Here is an 18,287-nt window from a genome sequence, read left to right on the forward strand (position 1 = left end):
TGGTCCACATGTTCCTCCTGGGTGCCATTCAGCTGGCCAGAGCCTGTCCTTGGCCTACTTTGAGTCAGACTGAGGCAGCTGTAGGGCCAGCAGAGCACTCTTGTCTTCAAGAAGGAGGGACAGGAGGATGAAGACTGCATACTTCTTGGTGAGTGTTTTTCTCCGGTCTTCGGTTCTGTACACAGCATTGGGACGTGGTTTTGCTACCGCAATGCATGTCTGTCAGTGTGTCTCCTTTGTTCTCCCGTGATTCCGTCTGTTATTCCATTTAGAGAAAATCTTCTGTCTCTGTTGATTGTTGGTGTGTGTCTCCCGCTGCGTGTTGTTAAAAAGAGCAGGAGATGAGTAGGTAGAGACTAGTAATTTGGTAGTTGGACTAACTACGTCCACAAATGTGTGCGAGAGAGAGAGGCAGGGAGGGAGAGAGATAAATGGCATCCAGGCTTGTGTTTGTATCTGTTTTCTGTGTGAGGAGGATATAACATTTTGTCATTATTCACACACACACTAGTTCTGCACACGGTACTTTCTCTGGGTCGTGCTTTGTAAAGTCTTGTCGCAATAATGATTTTATATGTGGTTTGTTGAGGAGGCATAAGTACTGTAGTTTAGAACATGAATGTTCACAAAGTTGTGTTGAGCCAGTAGTGGTGTGTTGTGTGTGTGTGTGTGTGTGTTTGTGTGTGTCGGTCTGTAAACCCTCAGTTCCACAATAGGGTGGGGTTATGCAATGTGGTAAACAGGTCAGCTTTTTCAGGTCACCTCCTGGCTGGAATACTGTTGTTAATTAACACAGGTTGAAGGCTCTGGAACCCTCTGGAACCCTCTGGAACTCTCTGGAACCTCTCTGGAACTCTCTGCCTCTCCTTCAGGGGAGCCATGAGTCCAGAACAGTACCGGTAGCTTGGTTCAGGTTCTGTAGGTGGATGGTTGCCCGGATGGGGGATTTTGTATGACACAGGGATTTGAGCTTTCCTGTGCACACTGTTCCGGTATGCTGCTTGGTGCTTTTTAACGTATTCATGTCTGTGTGTGTGTGTGTGTGTATAAATACACATATGCCTGCATGTACATGCATAGCTATGGGTGTGGGTGTGTGTTGTATTTGTTGTAGATTGTATCTATGCCTCTCTCCACCCCAGGGAATAAGTGTGTGTTCATCATTTAGAATTGCTTTATTACTGCACCATTGGTCCTGCTTTGTGGGGAGCTGACAGGGGGAGGGGGGGGTTATGCTGCTTTTGTACAATTACCGAGCTGATGATGCAAAGACATGGATGCACACATTCCCCCCGTAAACCAGACTGTAGTGGTGCAGTCCATGCTCTTAAAGGCAAAGTGCTCCCCTAAGATGCACACATGATAGTATTCATTTTACTGCAATGCATTAACAAGGGTTCCAGGCCCAATTCACTGCATTGGAATCAATCAGTCACAGAAAATACACCACATTTTGCACACCACCAGTTAACTGTAGAAACATATAGCCACAGAGAGTGAAATATGAGAATGGATATGGCTTTATACCAAAAGAAACCTCCGTGTATGATTATTTCTTATTTAAAATCCTTATCCCCGCTCCTCCTCTCACTGTCTCTCGTGTGTCATATGCACACCCACACGCACGCATGCACACGCACACACACACACATAGATACAATCATTCACATAGACCTGAGCACCACAGCAATGGCCACCTGACAACAACAACCCTTCCTATTGCCACGGCAACAACTGCACCATTGCTAAGGCAACAGCTGCAGAGCACCACAACAACCAGAAAACATTTTCTCCTTCTCTCTTCCTTCAGAATGTGTGATCTTGTTTTTGGGGTTGGGTAGTTTGTGTCAGTCTGATTGTCGTATGTGTTTCCGTTTTCTGTGATGCATATGTAATTCGCACTCTCTCCCCCACTACACATTTTATTTCGGTCTAATTCCTTCTGTCTTCACACACCACACACTCACTCTCTCTCCTTCACTGTCCCCTCCCTCGGCTGTCCCTCTCCATCCTCTGCTGTTTCACTGTCTAATCTCTATTTCTCTCTCTCTCTCTTTCTCTCGCAGAGCGAATCTCCCCTTTTTCCCATATCGCCTCTCCTTTCTACCTCCTTCCCCCCTCTGTCCATCTCCTTTCATATTCATCCCTTCTTCTCCTCTTTCCTTCCTCTCTCCCTCCTCTCCTCTTTGCCTCTTGCTTAAAAATATAGACGCGTTCCCCCTCTCCCTCTCTCTCATACAGATTCTGAGCCCACCCTCTCTCGCTCTCTCTCTCTCTCTCTCTCTCTCTCTCTCTCGCTCTCTTTCTTTTTCTCTCTCTTTCCCTCTGTCCCTCCCCCTCCCTCTTTACGTTTCCCCTCCCTCCATCCTGTCTTTCCCTCGCTGGTTCAGTTAGTCAGAAAAGAGATCCACGGAAGAAAAGAAAAGGGGGGGAAAGGCAGGACGAGAGAGAGCAGGAGTGGGGCAGGCTGGGGCGAGGGGTGTGGGGTCTCAGCCCTCTGTTGTGGGGGGGTGGGGTGTGGGGGGTTGAGATACACCCCACCTGTTTGTTCTCACTATCATGGACTGCCTCTGCATTGTGACTACAAAGGTAAGCTGGCCTGTCGTTTCTTTCACTTAGAGTGAGTGAGAGAGAGAGGTGAACATGTGTGTGAGAGGGGGGAGAGAGGGGGGGGGGGTTAATCACCTCCTCGTGCTATTTGCTTTGTCTCATCCTGTGTCTGTGTCTGGGGTAAAACGGTCAATGTAACAGGACAGCATGTCTTTGCAAAGATAGGATATTTGATCATTGTTTCTCTCTTGTTAGCACAATCCCATTCTCTCTTTGAGGTCTTTTTGGCCCCTTATGTATTTGATTTGAGAGTGCACTGCCCGAGAGGCGTGTGTTAGAAGGCAATGTTCCTGTCTTTCTCTAGAAATTCTCTGTTTCTCCCACTCTTTTTTCTATCTCCCTCTCTGTTCGCGTGTGCTAGCTAGCCATGATCTGGTTAACCTGCGTGGCTGATTACTGTAGGAGTGAGTTAGTGAATAGAACTGTGGTTGTTGTGGTAGTCGGAAAGTGCATGGTAGGAGATGGGTCCGGGCTGGGCTCCCAGCATGCCTCAACCTCATTTAGACCCACTCTCACCACTAACCACTGCCATGGAGCTAGCTCACACATCTTTAGTCTGCACACACACACACACACATACACACTCACAGCGTGTGTTATATCACACGCACAAGACAAGTGACAGGCTGGGGCCGATAGGCTGGGGCCGATAGGCTGGGGCAGACCCTGTCGTGAAACTGGCTCCCATAGAGAGACCGTTTATGTAATGCCGTCCAAGGCGTCTCTCACGGGCTGGTGTCTGTTCCTCAACCATCCAGCCTGCTTCCAGTCCCAGGCTCTCTCCCTACTCTCTTCAGGAATTCTGGTGTGTTTTCACGCACACTCACAGTGTCCAGGGCGTAGGAGCGTAGTAAGATGCCCCCCCAATATAATACATTATTGTAATAATTCAGCAAAGCTTTTATTTAGAAAAATGAGTCACCACATTTTGTTGAGGGACTGCTATTTGAAAAGGCCTGCTGGAACGTGAGTCACTTGCCCCGCCCCCACTGACTGCTTCATTCTCACTCTCGGCTGTTACAAGCAGTGTGGCAGTGCATGACACAGGAGGCTGCTGAGAGGAGGACGGCTCATAGTAATGGCCGGAAAGGAGCAATTGGGATGGCATCATACACCTGCAAAACCATGTGTTTGATGTACTTGATACCGTTCCACTTATTCCACTCCAGTCAAAGCCACGAGCCCGTTCTCCCCAATTAAGGTGCCACCAACCTCTGTGTGAGTGAGAGAAAAAGCACTGTATAGCACCACCATCATGACTCACTGCACCGGGTGACTGTTGTTGGCAATGACAAAGTAAGTTTAAGTAGATCAACTGTGATATGTTAGAATGAAACTTGAGCTACTATAAGCTTTTTCTCCTGGCTAATTTATTTATATTTAACCCTTGTTTTACCAGGTAAGTTGACCGACAAACAATTGTCATATACAGCAACGACCTGGGGAATAGTTACAGGGGAGAGGAGAGGAATGTGCCAATTGGAAGCTGGGGATAATTAGGTGGCCACGATGGTATGAGGGCCAGATTGGGAATTTAGCCAGGACACCAGGTTTAACACCCCTACTCTTACGATAAGTGCCATGTGATCTTTAGTGACCACAGGGAGTCAGGACACATGTTTAACGTCCCATCTGAAAGACAGCACCCTACACAGGGCAATGACCCCAATCACTGCCCTGGGGCTTCTTTTTTTAAGGAAAAATGCCTTTTCCTGGCCCTCCAACACCACTTCCAGCAGCATCTGGTCTCCTACCCAGGGGCCGACCCTGCTTAGCTTCAGAGGCAAGCCAGCAGTGGGATGCAGGGTGCTAGTTAACTAGTTAGCTTTACATTTACAGTTTAGTCATTTTTAGCTGTGAGGTTTCATCTAACCAGCTATCGCTGGGTAGTTTTGGCTGTGTGAAAAAACTGATAGTCAATGTTTTGAACTCAAGAATACTTGCTAGCTGCAGAATTGCTTGCACAATCACTGTCTTAGTCTTCATCACAGGGTCAGCGAGTTAGGAATGGATGTTCCACCTGTCGAGATGATAGTGCAACGGACTGTGAGTAAGGTTCTTGGCAACTGCCTGCACACCACCCCTCGCAAACTAGCTGGCAAATTAGAGTGCTTTAAACTTAGATGTCTATAACTTCATCACAGGGATTATGGGTCATGAAGGTGTCTTCCATGTGTTAAGACTTTGGTGCTGTCGTGATCATGGCAGGAGAGTGACAGCCATGAACAGACAAACAACCGGAGAGGGAGAGAGAGAGAGAGAGAGAGAGAGAGGCAACAAACAAACAGGTAAGAGACAAGTGTCTCTCCAAGCCCATAGAGTTCATAGACTGATGAACTGTCATAATGTGAATCAATCTGACTGATCATGTATGATCTCTGATTAAATGATAGCAGTTTAAAGGCCCAGTACAGTCAAAAATAGGATTTTCCTGTGTTTTATACAGTAGAAGTCAGAAGTTTATATACACTTAGGTTGGAGTCATTAAAACCCGTTTTTCAACCACCCCACAAAATTCTTGTTAACAAACTATAGTTTTGGCAAGTCGGTTAGGACATCTACTTTGTGCATGACACAAGTAATGTTTCCAACAATTGTTTACAGACAGATTATTTCACTTATAATTCACTGTATCACAATTCCAGTGGATCAGAAGTTTACATACACTAAGTTGACTGTGCCTTGAAACAGCTTGGAAAATTCCAGAAAATGATGTCATGGCTTTAGAAGCTTCTGATAGCCTAATTGACATAATTTGAGTCAATTGGAGGTGTACCTATGGATTTATTTCAAGGCCTACCTTCAAACTCAGTGCCTCTTTGCTTGACATCATGGGAAAATCAAAAGAAATCAGCCAAGACCTCAGAAAAAAATTGTAGACCTACCTTCAAGCAATTTCCAAATGCTTGAAGGTACCACGTTAATCTGTACAAACAATAGTACGCAAGTATAAACACCACGGGACCATGCAGCCGTCATACCGCTCAGAAAGGAGACGCGTTCTGTCTCCTAGAGATTAACGTACTTTGGTGCGAAATGTGCAAATCAATCCCAGAACAACAACAAAGGACACTGTGAAGATGCTGGAGGAAACAGGAACAAAAGTATCAATATCCACAGTAAAAACGAGTCCTATATCGACATAAACTGAAAGGCCGCTCATCAAGGAAGAAGCCACTGTTCCAGAGTACGGTTTGCAACTGCACATGGGGACAAAGATCGTACTTTTTGGAGAAATGTCCTCTGGTCTGATGAAACAAAAATAGAACTGTTTGGCCATAATGGCCATCGTTATGTTTGGAGGAGAAAGTGGGAGGCTTGCAAGCCGAAGGACACCATCCCAACCGTAAAGCACGGGGGTGGCAGCATCATGTTGTGGGGGTGCTTTGCTGCAGGAGGGACTGGTGCACTTCAGAAAATAGATGGCATCACGAGGTAGGAAAATTATATGGATATATCGAAGCAACATCTCAAGACATCAGTCAGGAAGTTAAAGCTTGCTCGCAAATTGGTCTTCCAAATGGACAATGACCCCAAGAATACTTCCAAAGTTGTGGCAAAATGGCTTAAGCACAACAAAGTCAAGGTATTGGAGTGGCCATCACAAAGCCTCAACACGGGGGCCCCACAAGGGTGCGTTCTGAGCCCTCTCCTGTACTCCCTGTTCACCCACGACTGCGTGGCCACGCACGCCTCCAACTCAATCATCAAGTTTGCGGACGACACAACAGTGGTAGGCTTGATTACCAACAATGACGAGACGGCCTACAGGGAGGAGGTGAGGGCCCTCGGAGTGTGGTGTCAGGAAAATAACCTCACACTCAACGTCAACAAAACTAAGGAGATGATTGTGGACTTCAGGAAACAGCAGAGGGAACACCCCCCTATCCACATTGATGGAACAGTAGTGGAGAGGGTAGCAAGTTTTAAGTTCCTCGGCATACACATCACAGACAAACTGAATTGGTCCACTCACACTGACAGCGTCGTGAAGAAGGCGCAGCAGCGCCTCTTCAACCTCAGGAGGCTGAAGAAATTTGGCTTGTCACCAAAAGCACTCACAAACTTCTACAGATGCACAATCGAGAGCATCCTGTATCACCGCCTGGTACGGCAACTGCTCCGCCCTCAACCGTAAGGCTCTCCAGAGGGTAGTGAGGTCTGCACAACGCATCACCGGGGGCAAACTACCTGCCCTCCAGGACACCTACACCACCCGATGTTACAGGAAGGCCATAAAGATCATCAAGGACATCAACCACCTGAACCACTGCCTGTTCACCCCGCTATCATCCAGAAGGTGAGGTCAGTACAGGTGCATCAAAGCTGGGACCGAGAGACTGAAAAACAGCTTCTATCTCAAGGCCATCAGACTGTTAAACAGCCACCACTAACATTGAGTGGCTGCTGCCAACACACTGTCATTGACACTGACCCAACTCCAGCCACTTTAATAATGGGAATTGATGGGAAATGATGTAAATATATCACTAGCCACTTTAAACAATGCTACCTTATATAATGTTACTTACCCTACATTATTAATCTCATATGCATACGTATATACTGTACTCTACATCATCGACTGCATCCTTATGTAATACATGTATCACTAGCCACTTTAACTATGCCACTTTGTTTACTTTGTCTACATACTCATCTCATATGTATATACTGTACTCGATACCATCTACTGTATGCTGCTCTGTACCATCACTCATTCATATATCCTTATGTACATATTCTTTATCCCCTTACACTGTGTATAAGACAGTAGTTTTGGAATTGTTAGTTCGATTACTTGTTGGTTATCACTGCATTGTCGGAACTAGAAGCACAAGCATTTCGCTACACTCGCATTAACATCTGCTAACCATGTGTATGTGACAAATAACATTTGATTTGATTTGACCTCAATCCTATAGAAAATTTGTAGGCAGAACTTGAAAAGCATGTACGAGCAAGGATGCCTACAAACCTAACTCAGTTACACCAGCTCTGTCAGGAGGAATGGGCCAAAATTCAGCTTATTGTGGGAAGCGTGTGGAAGGCTACCCCAAAAGTTTGACCCAAGTTCAACAATGTAAAGGCAATGCTAACAAATACTAATTGAGTGTATGTAAACTTCTGATCCACTGGGGATGTGATGAAATAAAAGCTCAAATAAATTATTCTCTCTACTATTATTCTGACATTTCACATTCTTAAAATAAAGTGGTGATCCTAACTGACCTAAAACAGGGAATTCTTACTAGGATTAAATATCTGGCTAAGTTGTATTCTTCCGACTTCAACTGTATATATTTATGAGGTTGGAATAATACTGTGAGAGTATGATAATGCCCTTTTAGTGTAACAGCTGTTTGAAAAGTCTCTGCCTGTTTGGTGGGTTGAATTTCGGCCTGCCTGGTGACATCACCAGGTGATAAATGAGTTAATAGACCAATAAGAAAGAGAGTTCCTCATCTCTTTGCCAATAACTGCCCGTTTTCAGTTTCCTCCTCACCACTCAGACCATTCCCAGGCAGTCCGAGCAAAATTCTTGGTTGAGAAATTTGCTACGTTTATTTTTGACCATTTTAATTGGAAACAATCACAGGAAGGTACTTAGTGATTTTTGACCATTTTAATTGAAAACAATCACAGGAAGGTACTTAGTGATTTTTGACCATTTTAATTGAAAACAATCACAGGAAGGTACTTAGTGATTTTTGATATCGAAACAAAACCAGCTCCATTGGACCTTTAATTAAACGAGAGCGGGGGGGAGGGGCAACTGGCGGCTATTTTGAAGTCCCTCGGATCCATTTCCAAAATTGGAACTCAGTTAAAAATGAGTTCAACTTACTGTTGAGAAATACTGCTGATGCACAATCAGATTTTGAAATTGCACCTTGTGGTACTCTACCATTCTGTGTCAGTCACTTACAGTTAGTCAATTAGTCCATGCCAGCTAACATTTTTTAGATGTCTAAATTAGTTTAGCGACCAGCTATCTAAACTTGTTATCATGGCCCCATTGATTTTGTTAGTCAGTCTCACTCAGATATCATATTAAAAACTGCAAAACATTTCTCTCCACCCGATGGCTAGATGTGTAGAATTGAAGGAACTTAGCGATGAAACAGTACATGTTCCTCTCTGCCCCCTGGCAAATTGAGTAGAATTGCTTGAAACTTAGTGTCCCCCGACTGTGGATGTAGGTACGCAGACCCGCGAGCAACTCCGCCCCTCATGAAGAGTTCAGTTTTTTTGGTGCCCCCCACCCCAGGTCAAAGTTGCCCATCCCTGATCTAGAGGGTGGATTTAATGTGTTAACTTCATACAGGCGAGAGGCAGCCATGATGATATTTTGTTTTGGATAATATTGTGTAGGTTGATTCATTTCAGTTTGACCTTTCATCCCTGCCTACTTAAACAAAAAATGTTTTTAACCGTTTATGTTGCTGGTTATTATTACAGTATAATAACTGTATTATACGTTGAAAACATTGCCCTAAGTCTACAACCATACAGTATGTAGAGCAGCAATAGTAGCAACCTGACAGGGGAAGTGAGAGAAATACTAGGAAATGAATCGTACGGTAGCAGAGAATGAGTACAAAATGGTTGTTTCATTGAATATATATCCACATTAACAGTCACACTGGTATTCAGTACAGTATCAATGACCATGGCCTTAAGACTGATTGGACTGTACCAGAGGAAGTGCCTCTCTATAAGGCCCCCCTTAGCATTGTAAATTCTCCCATTTATAAGTTAAGATTTGTCTGTTTCCTTTTCTCACAAGTCACTAGAAATGAGCACGACAAAAAAGTGCCCCCTCTAATGTTGCTCCTCCCTGCACACAGTCACACACACACACACACACACACACACACACACACACACACACACACACACACACACACACACACACACACACACACACACACACACACACACACACACACACACACACACACACATTCACAAACACACAAACAACATGGCGGCTGCTCCTGCATAATGGCTATGGGATGCTGGCTGTGGGGTGCTGGCTGTGGGATGCTGGCTGTGGGATGCTGGCTGTGGGATGCTGGCTGTGGGAGTGTGTGGGAACCATGCCAGTAGGAGGAGCGTGGGACAGATCAAAACAAGGCATCTTGGGCAGACTCTTGTCGTTTTTGATGGGAAATGTGGTCCAGTATTTGCTCAGTGTGTGGGAACTTTCACCACAAGCCCAGAGTTTTTTTTATAGAGGGGGGAAGAAAGATTCATTTTTTTCAAATTAGGTAAATCATTGCTTACTTAGCCATGGAGATTCAGATTCATTTGCTTATCAATCAGTTCAAGTGTATTTGATGTAAGTTAGTTCCCTTGACAACAGAGCTCCTTATGGCCAGCTGACAGAGATAGCAGTGATAGGGAAGATGAATGTGGGGGTTAGGGAAAATAGGATTTTGAATGGGAATCCATTTTTTGGGTCCCCACGTGGACAGTAAAACAAAAGTGTGTGTGGTTTTAATGGTTGGCAAAGCATGCATCTCAGTGTATCGCACATTTGATTCTGTACCACTGAGCAGAGACAATTAATGGTGTGCTGTAAATATGACTATATGGCTAACAGGCTTCTCTTGGCTCCCTGGTGAGCTTTAATGTGTATTAATGCAGGCTGAGATGTATTTAAACTGCAGGGCAACGACAAGCTTAACTAGCTCAATTAAAGAGCAGAGAGAGGGAGGGCGGGAGGGAAGGAGGGAGGGAGGGAGAGGGAGAGGGAGAGGGAGAGGAGGGAGAGGGAGAGGGAGAGGAGAGAGAGAGAGAGAGAGAGAGAGAGAGAGAGAGAGAGAGAGAGAGAGAGAGAGAGACTCCATCAGGCCTTAATTTAATTTATAATACAGGAACACCTAAGGTAAAAATCTAACTCCTCACTCTCCCTCTATCCCTGTGTAGGATAACAACATACCGTAGCTATATTGTTATGTCATAGTTTTGTCCTTTGATAGCCTTTCGTGTTTTGTACCTGACTTTAAGGAAAAGCGTTGATTCAACTCGAATCCAAAATGGCTGTGTCTTCTGCCCATCAAGCTGTGTTCTAGCTCAGTGTTTGGTGCAATGGACCAGTATCTCTCCCGCTATCTCTCTGAACCAGTAGAGAGAGAGGAGGTCCATGCCTGCTTCCATAGGCATAGTCATACTCTTTCATCCTCCTCTTTCTACTGTTTCACCCATGATGTTTCCCCTGTCCTCTTTGCTCACTATCACTCGTTCCATTTACTCCCCCCTCCACTATTACAGATTTCATTGACAGAATAAAATGAAGGCTGAAACATCAATCCCTGTTTGAATATAATTATGGCGGCTAACGGACCTCGGGAGTTTCTTTAGACGGGCCATGAACACTGATCGAAGAATCGACTATGAAAGAGCACGGTCGGTATCCATGGATATCTGACAACCTTGTCCCAGGATCACACATCTCTTCTCTCGCAGAGCGAGAAAAAGCTTGGAGCTGGCAGAGGGAGGAAGGCCCACTTTTGCCAAACATTCTGAGGAAGATGGTGGTCAATTTGAAAAGGGAAGCTAAATTAGTGCATGGAGAAGCAAGTCTCTTTAATGGTGTGTGATAAAGCATTAATGGTGGCTGGCGGTAGTGCAGGTGAGGAGTGTGACAGCTCGTGTAGCCGTCAGGTAGCAGGTCAGCTGTGTGATTTGACCTGTGACGCCCACGCTCAGGAGGTCATTTGAGGGGTAATTGGTTTCCTGCAGCACTCAGGGGCTTTACATGTGTAGGAGACTTTGGACCTAGCGATGTGAGCTAGCATTTACTGCAACAGCAGATTGTCAATGAGCATGATGTAAGGACCCTCTTAGTTAAATGGATAATAACAGATGATTGGCATTGAGCGTCACAGGCCACAACCCCACTGTATCAAGGGTTTTGAATGAGACTGTTATTAACCTTTAACCCTTAACTCTAAAGAACACAAGTCAGCTAGAAGTAAAGGACGTGTCAGTCAGCTGCGAGGTCTGAGTTACAGTAGGTCACTTCCTACATTCTCACAGAGTGACTGACCCCTAACCCCTGACCCTTAACCCTGTGGATGGCTCTCTGTGTTCACTGTGTACAGTCGGTGAAAGACACAGGGGAAGTGAGCAAGGTGGAGGGGGAGGTCAAAATCAATTCTGTAAGCCTTTTTCAATCCCACTTTACACCGATGACAAAACATGTATTTACAGTAATAGGTATTAATTATGGTAGGCAGGTAGAGTATAATTGCTATGAAGGTACAGCTTCTACAAAGCAGCTGTGATTGTATATTCAGGTTTTTGTGATTGCATCGTGAAGTAGATTTTTTTTTACATGCATTAGGTTTGCAAACAAACGCAAATTGATTGTGATGAAAACCCCCCCTCACTCTAAAACGATGACTTTTTATTATCACAGTTTACAGCTTTGCAAATATCTGAGATTGTGTCATTTCATCCACCAGCAGCCAATTGAGCACGTGGACAAGGTTAGCAATTATGCAAGCCACAAGCCACAAGCCACAAGCCACAAGCCACAAGCCACAAGCCACAAGCCACAAGCCACAAGCCACAAGCCACAAGCCACAAGCCACAAACAGGTCAATACATAACAGACTATTCTATGACCATATACAGTCATTCAGGGCAGGTGAGGCTGGTTATTTTGGTGTTCATTTTTTGCAAACAATGTAACAAAAATAAATATACATATATCATTGAGTTAATAAAGCCGCATATAAACATGGACTCTTTTTTGTTTTCTTGAGTAAGACAGCTCCAAAATGCAGGTGTTTCAGCCTAGCTCAGTGCTTTCTGTGGTGGTGGGGCAAGTCAGCAGAAAATACAGAGCGTTGCGCCGTGATTGGCTCAGTGTTCTGTCACCCATGGGGACACTACGTCTAAGGGTAGAATCTACTGGCAAATCCTTCTTAATCCTTGTCATATGAAGAGAAATTACGGAGAAAACGTATCGGTGCTCATCGGCCATTAGACATAAACATTACACAACAAGTTGGAAATCACAAATTCAACAATGAGTGGTTTGTAAGGAATCAGTGGCTAACTGCAAGCATTGCAAAGCAATCATTAGCCTGCTATTCAGTGGCTGTAGCTGTGTGGTCCCAAGTCTAAGATTAAGGGCCTCTTTTCCTAGTTTAAAATGATAAACATTCAACATTGGCCATATTGTCAATGAAGCATGATTTGTGCTACGCTCAAAACAACTGTTAACTTGGAACTGCAAAATCTGACTTTAGTGAGTTCAAGACATCTGGAAACTCGGGAAAAATTTGCTATGCATGGGAAAAAAAGTTTTGAACATTCATCCAACTCGGAATTATAAATCGGGAACTCGCCTCTTTCTAGAGCTACAACCTGAAGATTGCTGACGTCATCAGGATTCAAGGTTGTTGTTTTTTTTTAGTTCCCAGTTGTCTTGAAAGCACCATAAGGGAGATATGTATACTGTAGCTAAGAAAGTAATACTAAGTGTATGTTGTGTAGTGAGCTGTTAGTCGCCCATGTGCCTCACCCTAATAAGTTGGTTGATTTTCACCTCTTAATTTCGCTTACTGTTCTGACTTGGTGGTGCACATGTAGCCTATAACCTGTTTTTGAGAAATGTAATCATGGAATATTGTAAGAGCTTTCATTGTCTGCTTATATGCCCCCTTTATTTATCATACCGTTCTGACGTGGTGTACAGGGAGAACACTGTAAGAACGGCCCATGTTCTGAATTTTGTCGCTGTACATTTCAAAAGTGCAGAACAAATAGTTACATTGACTTCGTCCGTCGTCGCTCGCTCATTAACGTCTTGATCGAAATTACGGATTGCCTCTTATCTGCTTGTCCTCACCCCTTATGCCATAATTTGTACATCTCAATTGTCAGTAGAAATCACATTTGTTTAAGCAAGTCAGCCATCAGCAATGTTTTTTTTAGGCAGTAAATGAGGCTGAATGAACTGTTTTGCTGCCAGACTCCGCTGACAGCCAGGTGTAGCAGTGGTATAGTGCAGTTCATGTATTGTTTAGTGTTGTGTTGTGTAGTGGCTTTGCTGGCATGCATCCAATTATACTTTTTTTGGCTCACCAAGATTTGCATGCTAAAATCTCCTCTGACTGTATCTATCCATACTGTACATAGTAATTTAATTACCATGTAAATACAATGTTTTTGGGGACATGCAGGACTTTCATGTCAAGGTGAGACATCCTATTAACTAAGATAAATAACATGATGACTGTAACTGGGGGCTGTTGTGCAGGGTTCTGAGATGTGAAGAATGCTGGCCAGGGATTGAAAAGTTCACCCTCATGCTCACTGTGATATGAGTTTATATGAACCAGCTGGTCAGGTCTTAAAATCTCAACCCTCTTTGAGAGGACACAGAGTTCTTTTCCCATTCTCCTTTCCTGTCGCTCTCTCTTCCTCCTCTCCTCTCTTGTCACACTCCCTTTGTCTCTCTCCTCCTTCGTCACATTCCCTAACCTCCACATCTCCTCTCACACCCCCTCTTTTCCTATTCAGCCTTTCCTCTCTCCTCCGTGTTCATTCTTCCTGCCTCTTCCACCCGTATAATCTCCTGGGTTTGCCTCTTTCCTCTTTTCCCACTCTCCCCTCTTCTTATCTCCCTTCTCCCCTCTCCTAGCTCACCTCCCCTCTCTCCACTCCACCTCCCCTCTCTCCACTCCTCCTCCCCTCTTTCCCCTGTTCCCCTGTCTCATCTCCCCTCTCTAGGCTTTCCTCATTAGTGTTTCTGAATTATACATTTGACTAGATGTACTCAAAGTCAGCAGATATGGTCTATGCGGGCATTGCTGGTGTTCTTGTATGTACTATATATGTGTCTGCGGCTGGCTGCTATGCTTTAGCTCCACTGCCAACATCTCTCCACCAGCTGCAGCCAGCTTTAGCCTCCATGTTTGTATTACTGTAACACTTGACGCTGTGTGCTCTTCTTGGTATTTTAAAGAACATGAATATTCTTACTGAAAGTCTGAAGCTGTGCTGTGTGTGACTGCTGCTGCCTGCATGTCGGCCTATTCCTGAGAGTCTGTAAGATGGAGTTTAGCGGTCATATCTGAGCCCCCGTCACCCCTCACCCGCAATCAAACAGACCCAGCCACTTCATTATTCATTCAGCTGGTGCTGCTGCGCAAAACTCTGCTCACCTTAACTTCCCGGACAAGACTGTGTCTCCTGAGTCCCTGTGTTTACAGTGTGTCCCGGTGTGTGTTTGAATCAGGTCTGTGTTCACAGTGTGTCCCGGTGTGTGTTTGAATCAGGTCTGTGTTCACATTGTGTCCCGGTGTGTGTTTGAATCAGGTCTGTGTTCACAGTGTGTCCCGGTGTGTGTTTGAATCAGGTCTGTGTTCACAGTGTGTCCCGGTGTGTGTTTGAATCAGGTCTGTGTTCACAGTGTGTCCCGGTGTGTGTTTGAATCAGGTCTGTGTTCACAGTGTGTCCAGGTGTGTGTTTGAATCAGGTCTGTGTTCACAGTGTGTCCAGGTGTGTGTTTGAATCAGGTCTGTGTTCACAGTGTGTCCCGGTCTGTGTTTGAATCAGGTCTGTGTTCACAGTGTGTCCCGGTCTGTGTTTGAATCAGGTCTGTGTTCACAGTGTGTCCAGGTGTGTGTTTGAATCAGGTCTGTGTTCACAGTGTGTCCCGGTCTGTGTTTGAATCAGGTCTGTGTTCACAGTGTGTCCAGGTGTGTGTTTGAATCAGGTCTGTGTTCACAGTGTGTCCCGGTGTGTGTTTAAGTCATGAGTGTGTTCACAGTGTGTGTAAAAAGTGTGTCCCGGAGTGTGTTTGAGTCATGTGTGTGTTTACAGTGTGTGTTCACAGTGTGTCCCGGAGTGTGTTTGAGTCATGTGTGTGTTTACAGTGTGTGTTCACAGTGTGTCCCGGAGTGTGTTTGAGTCATGTGTGCGTTTACAGTGTGTGTTCACAGTGTATCCCGGAGTGTGTTTGAGTCATGTGTGTTTATATTCCAGAGTAGGTGTGTTTCTGGTGGAGTGAGTCTCTATTTGTAATATGTATTGTGTGGTGGAACCTTGTAGCTCGTGAGTTTTCAGAGTATGGTATGTGAATTCATAATGTGAACTCATAATACAGGTATGAGTATCAAGCGTGCATTTGAAAGGTGCATTTTCAGTGATAGTAAAATTCAACTTCAACTTTCGTGTGCAGGGGGTGTAGGGTGTGTAGTGTGTGTAGGGTGTGTAGGGTGTGTAGGGTGTGTAGTGTGTGTAGGGTGTGCAGGGTGTGTAGGGTGTGTAGGGTGTGTAGGGTGTGTAGAGTGTAGGGTGTAGTGTGTGTATGGTGTGTAGAGTGTGTAGGGTGTAGTGTGTGTATGGTGTGTAGGGTGTAGTGTGTGTGTGTGTGGTGTAGTGTGTGTAGTGTGTGTAGGGTGTGTAGGGTGTGTAGGGTGTAGTGTTTGTAGTGTGTGTGTGGTGTAGTGTGTGTGTGTGTGGTGTAGTGTGTGTGTGGTGTAGTGTGTGTAGTGTGTGTGTGTTGTGTGTGTAGGGTGTGTATGGTGTAGTGTGTGTAGTGTGTGTGGTGTAGTATGTGTATGGTGTGGTGTCAGGTGTGTAGGGTAGAAGTGTATGTAGGGTGTGTATGATGTAGGGTGTAGTGTGTGTATGGTGTGTAGAGTGTGTAGGGTGTAGTGTGTGTATGGTGTGTAGGGTGTAGTGTATGTAGTGTGTGTGTGTGGTGTAGTGTGTGTAGTGTGTGTAGGGTGTGTAGTGTGTGTAGGGTGTAGTGTGTGTAGGGTGTGTATGGTGTAGGGTGTGTATGGTATAGTGTGTGTAGTAGGGTGTGTATGGTGTAGGGTGTGTAGGGTGTAGAGTGTGTAGGGTGTGTATGGTGTAGGGTGTGTAGTAGGGTGTGTATGGTGTAGTGTGTGTAGTAGGGTGTGTATGGTGTAGGGTGTGTAGTAGGGTGTGTATGGTGTAGTAGGGTGTGTATGGTGTAGGGTGTGTAGTAGGGTGTGTATGGTGTAGTGTGTGTAGTAGGGTGTGTATGGTGTAGTGTGTGTAGTAGGGTGTGTATGGTGTAGGGTGTGTGATTTGTCGTGGGGTCTGTGTTGAATTGATAGAGCGGATGGCTCATATTTGATCTCCACTCAAGGACACAGCCTCTGTCTCCTCTATGCTTCCACCAGGCGTGTGTGTGTGTGTCTGTGTGTGTGTGTGTGTTCAGCCAAAGGGCCAGAGGAGCAGAGCAACTGATCCTGCCAAAGTGCTCCCAGGGCGCTGTTAGTGGAGTGGGGAGGGCCTGCCCCGGTGCCAGCCTGCTGCCACCACACTGCCATATTGAGCTGTTCCGTCTGAGACGGGGCCGAGGATTACAGTGGAGACTCATGAAGAGTTTAGTTTCAAAATGCTATACACACCCATTTTTCCCACTTGTGTTTTTTCATCAGAAATGATTGCTTATGGGTACCGTCATGTGTGTGTAAAATATAATAATATAATAGATTCTTTATCTGTATTACAATGGGTTGTAAAAGCTGAAATTGGTGCCAAATGCTATAAACTAAGTGTATTACACATGAAGAACTTCCTAATATTGATTTACACCCCCTTTTGGCCTGAGGACAGTCTAAATTCGTCGGGGCATGGACTCTACAAGGTGTTGAAAGTGTTCCACAGGGATGCTGGCCCATGTTGAGTCCAATGCTTCCCACAGTTGTGTCAAGTTGGCTGGACGTCCTTTGGGTGGTGGACCATTCTTCAGATCACACAGGAAACTGTTGAGTGTGAAAAACCCAGCAGTGTTGCAGTTCTTGACCCACTCAAGCCGATGCGCCTGGAACATACCCCGATCAAAGGTACTTCAATCTTTTGTCTTGCCCATTCACCTTCTGAATGGCACACACACACAATCCATGTCTCAATTGTCTCAAGGCTTAAAAATCCTTCTCTAACCCATTTACATACATTACATTTAAGTCATTTAGCAGACGCTCTTATCCAGAGCGACTTACAAATTGGTGCATTCACCTTATGACATCCAGTGGAACGGGCACTTTACAATAGTGCATCTAAATCTTTTAAGGGGGGTGAGAAGGATTACTTTATCCTATCCTAGGTATTCCTAACCCGTCTCCTCCCCTTCATCTACACCGATTTGAAGTGGATTTATTAAGTGACATCAATAAGGAGTCGTAGCTTTCACCTGGACTCACCTGGTCAGTCAATGTCATGGAAAGAGCAGGTGTTCCTAATGTTTTGTCCACTCGGTATATATATATCCATTGTTTAGCTGGAATGGAATGTTGGTATCCTGTATATTTGACTGTGATAGGGGGTTGTCTCACCGAGCAATCTTAAGATGAATGGACCAACTAAGGCGCTCTCTGTTAAATAACGCATGTCCAAAGGTAAATATTTCTCATACAGATGTCATATTACTTGTATTGATTGATTCATTTAAATATATATATTATATTGACGTCACAGATGTATCATTTGTACAGTTCTTTTTGAAATATTTTGCAACAAAATATGATTGTTTGCCTCTGAAATGAAACCATCAAGTGATAGATTTCAAACAAATACATGTCTGTCGTTGAACAACCACATAGCCACGTTTAATGTTCTGTAAACGAAAAACAGCAGATTTACCAACATTTCTGAAAATAGATATTTAGGGT

The 18,287-nt window shown here is 44.7% G+C and overlaps 1 protein-coding gene across 2 annotated transcripts in view; it reads left to right on the forward strand.

The window, feature by feature from the left end:
- Positions 1-19: 19 nt before the first annotated feature.
- Positions 20-18,287, forward strand: part of LOC118389715 (disks large homolog 4-like) — a 105,374-nt gene continuing 87,106 nt past the window's right edge. Inside the window, exon 1 of one of the 2 annotated variants that reach the window (XM_052457347.1) lies at positions 20-148. In XM_052457347.1, coding sequence (XP_052313307.1) covers positions 128-148 — 21 coding nt within the window. In that variant the 5' untranslated portion in view covers positions 20-127. Of the gene's footprint in view, positions 149-2,501; positions 2,590-18,287 lie in introns of those variants that run through there. The other variant, XM_052457345.1, reaches the window with a different exon arrangement.

The sequence above is a fragment of the Oncorhynchus keta genome, chromosome 11 (assembly GCF_023373465.1).
Source record: "Oncorhynchus keta strain PuntledgeMale-10-30-2019 chromosome 11, Oket_V2, whole genome shotgun sequence".
Lineage (NCBI taxonomy): Eukaryota > Metazoa > Chordata > Actinopteri > Salmoniformes > Salmonidae > Oncorhynchus > Oncorhynchus keta.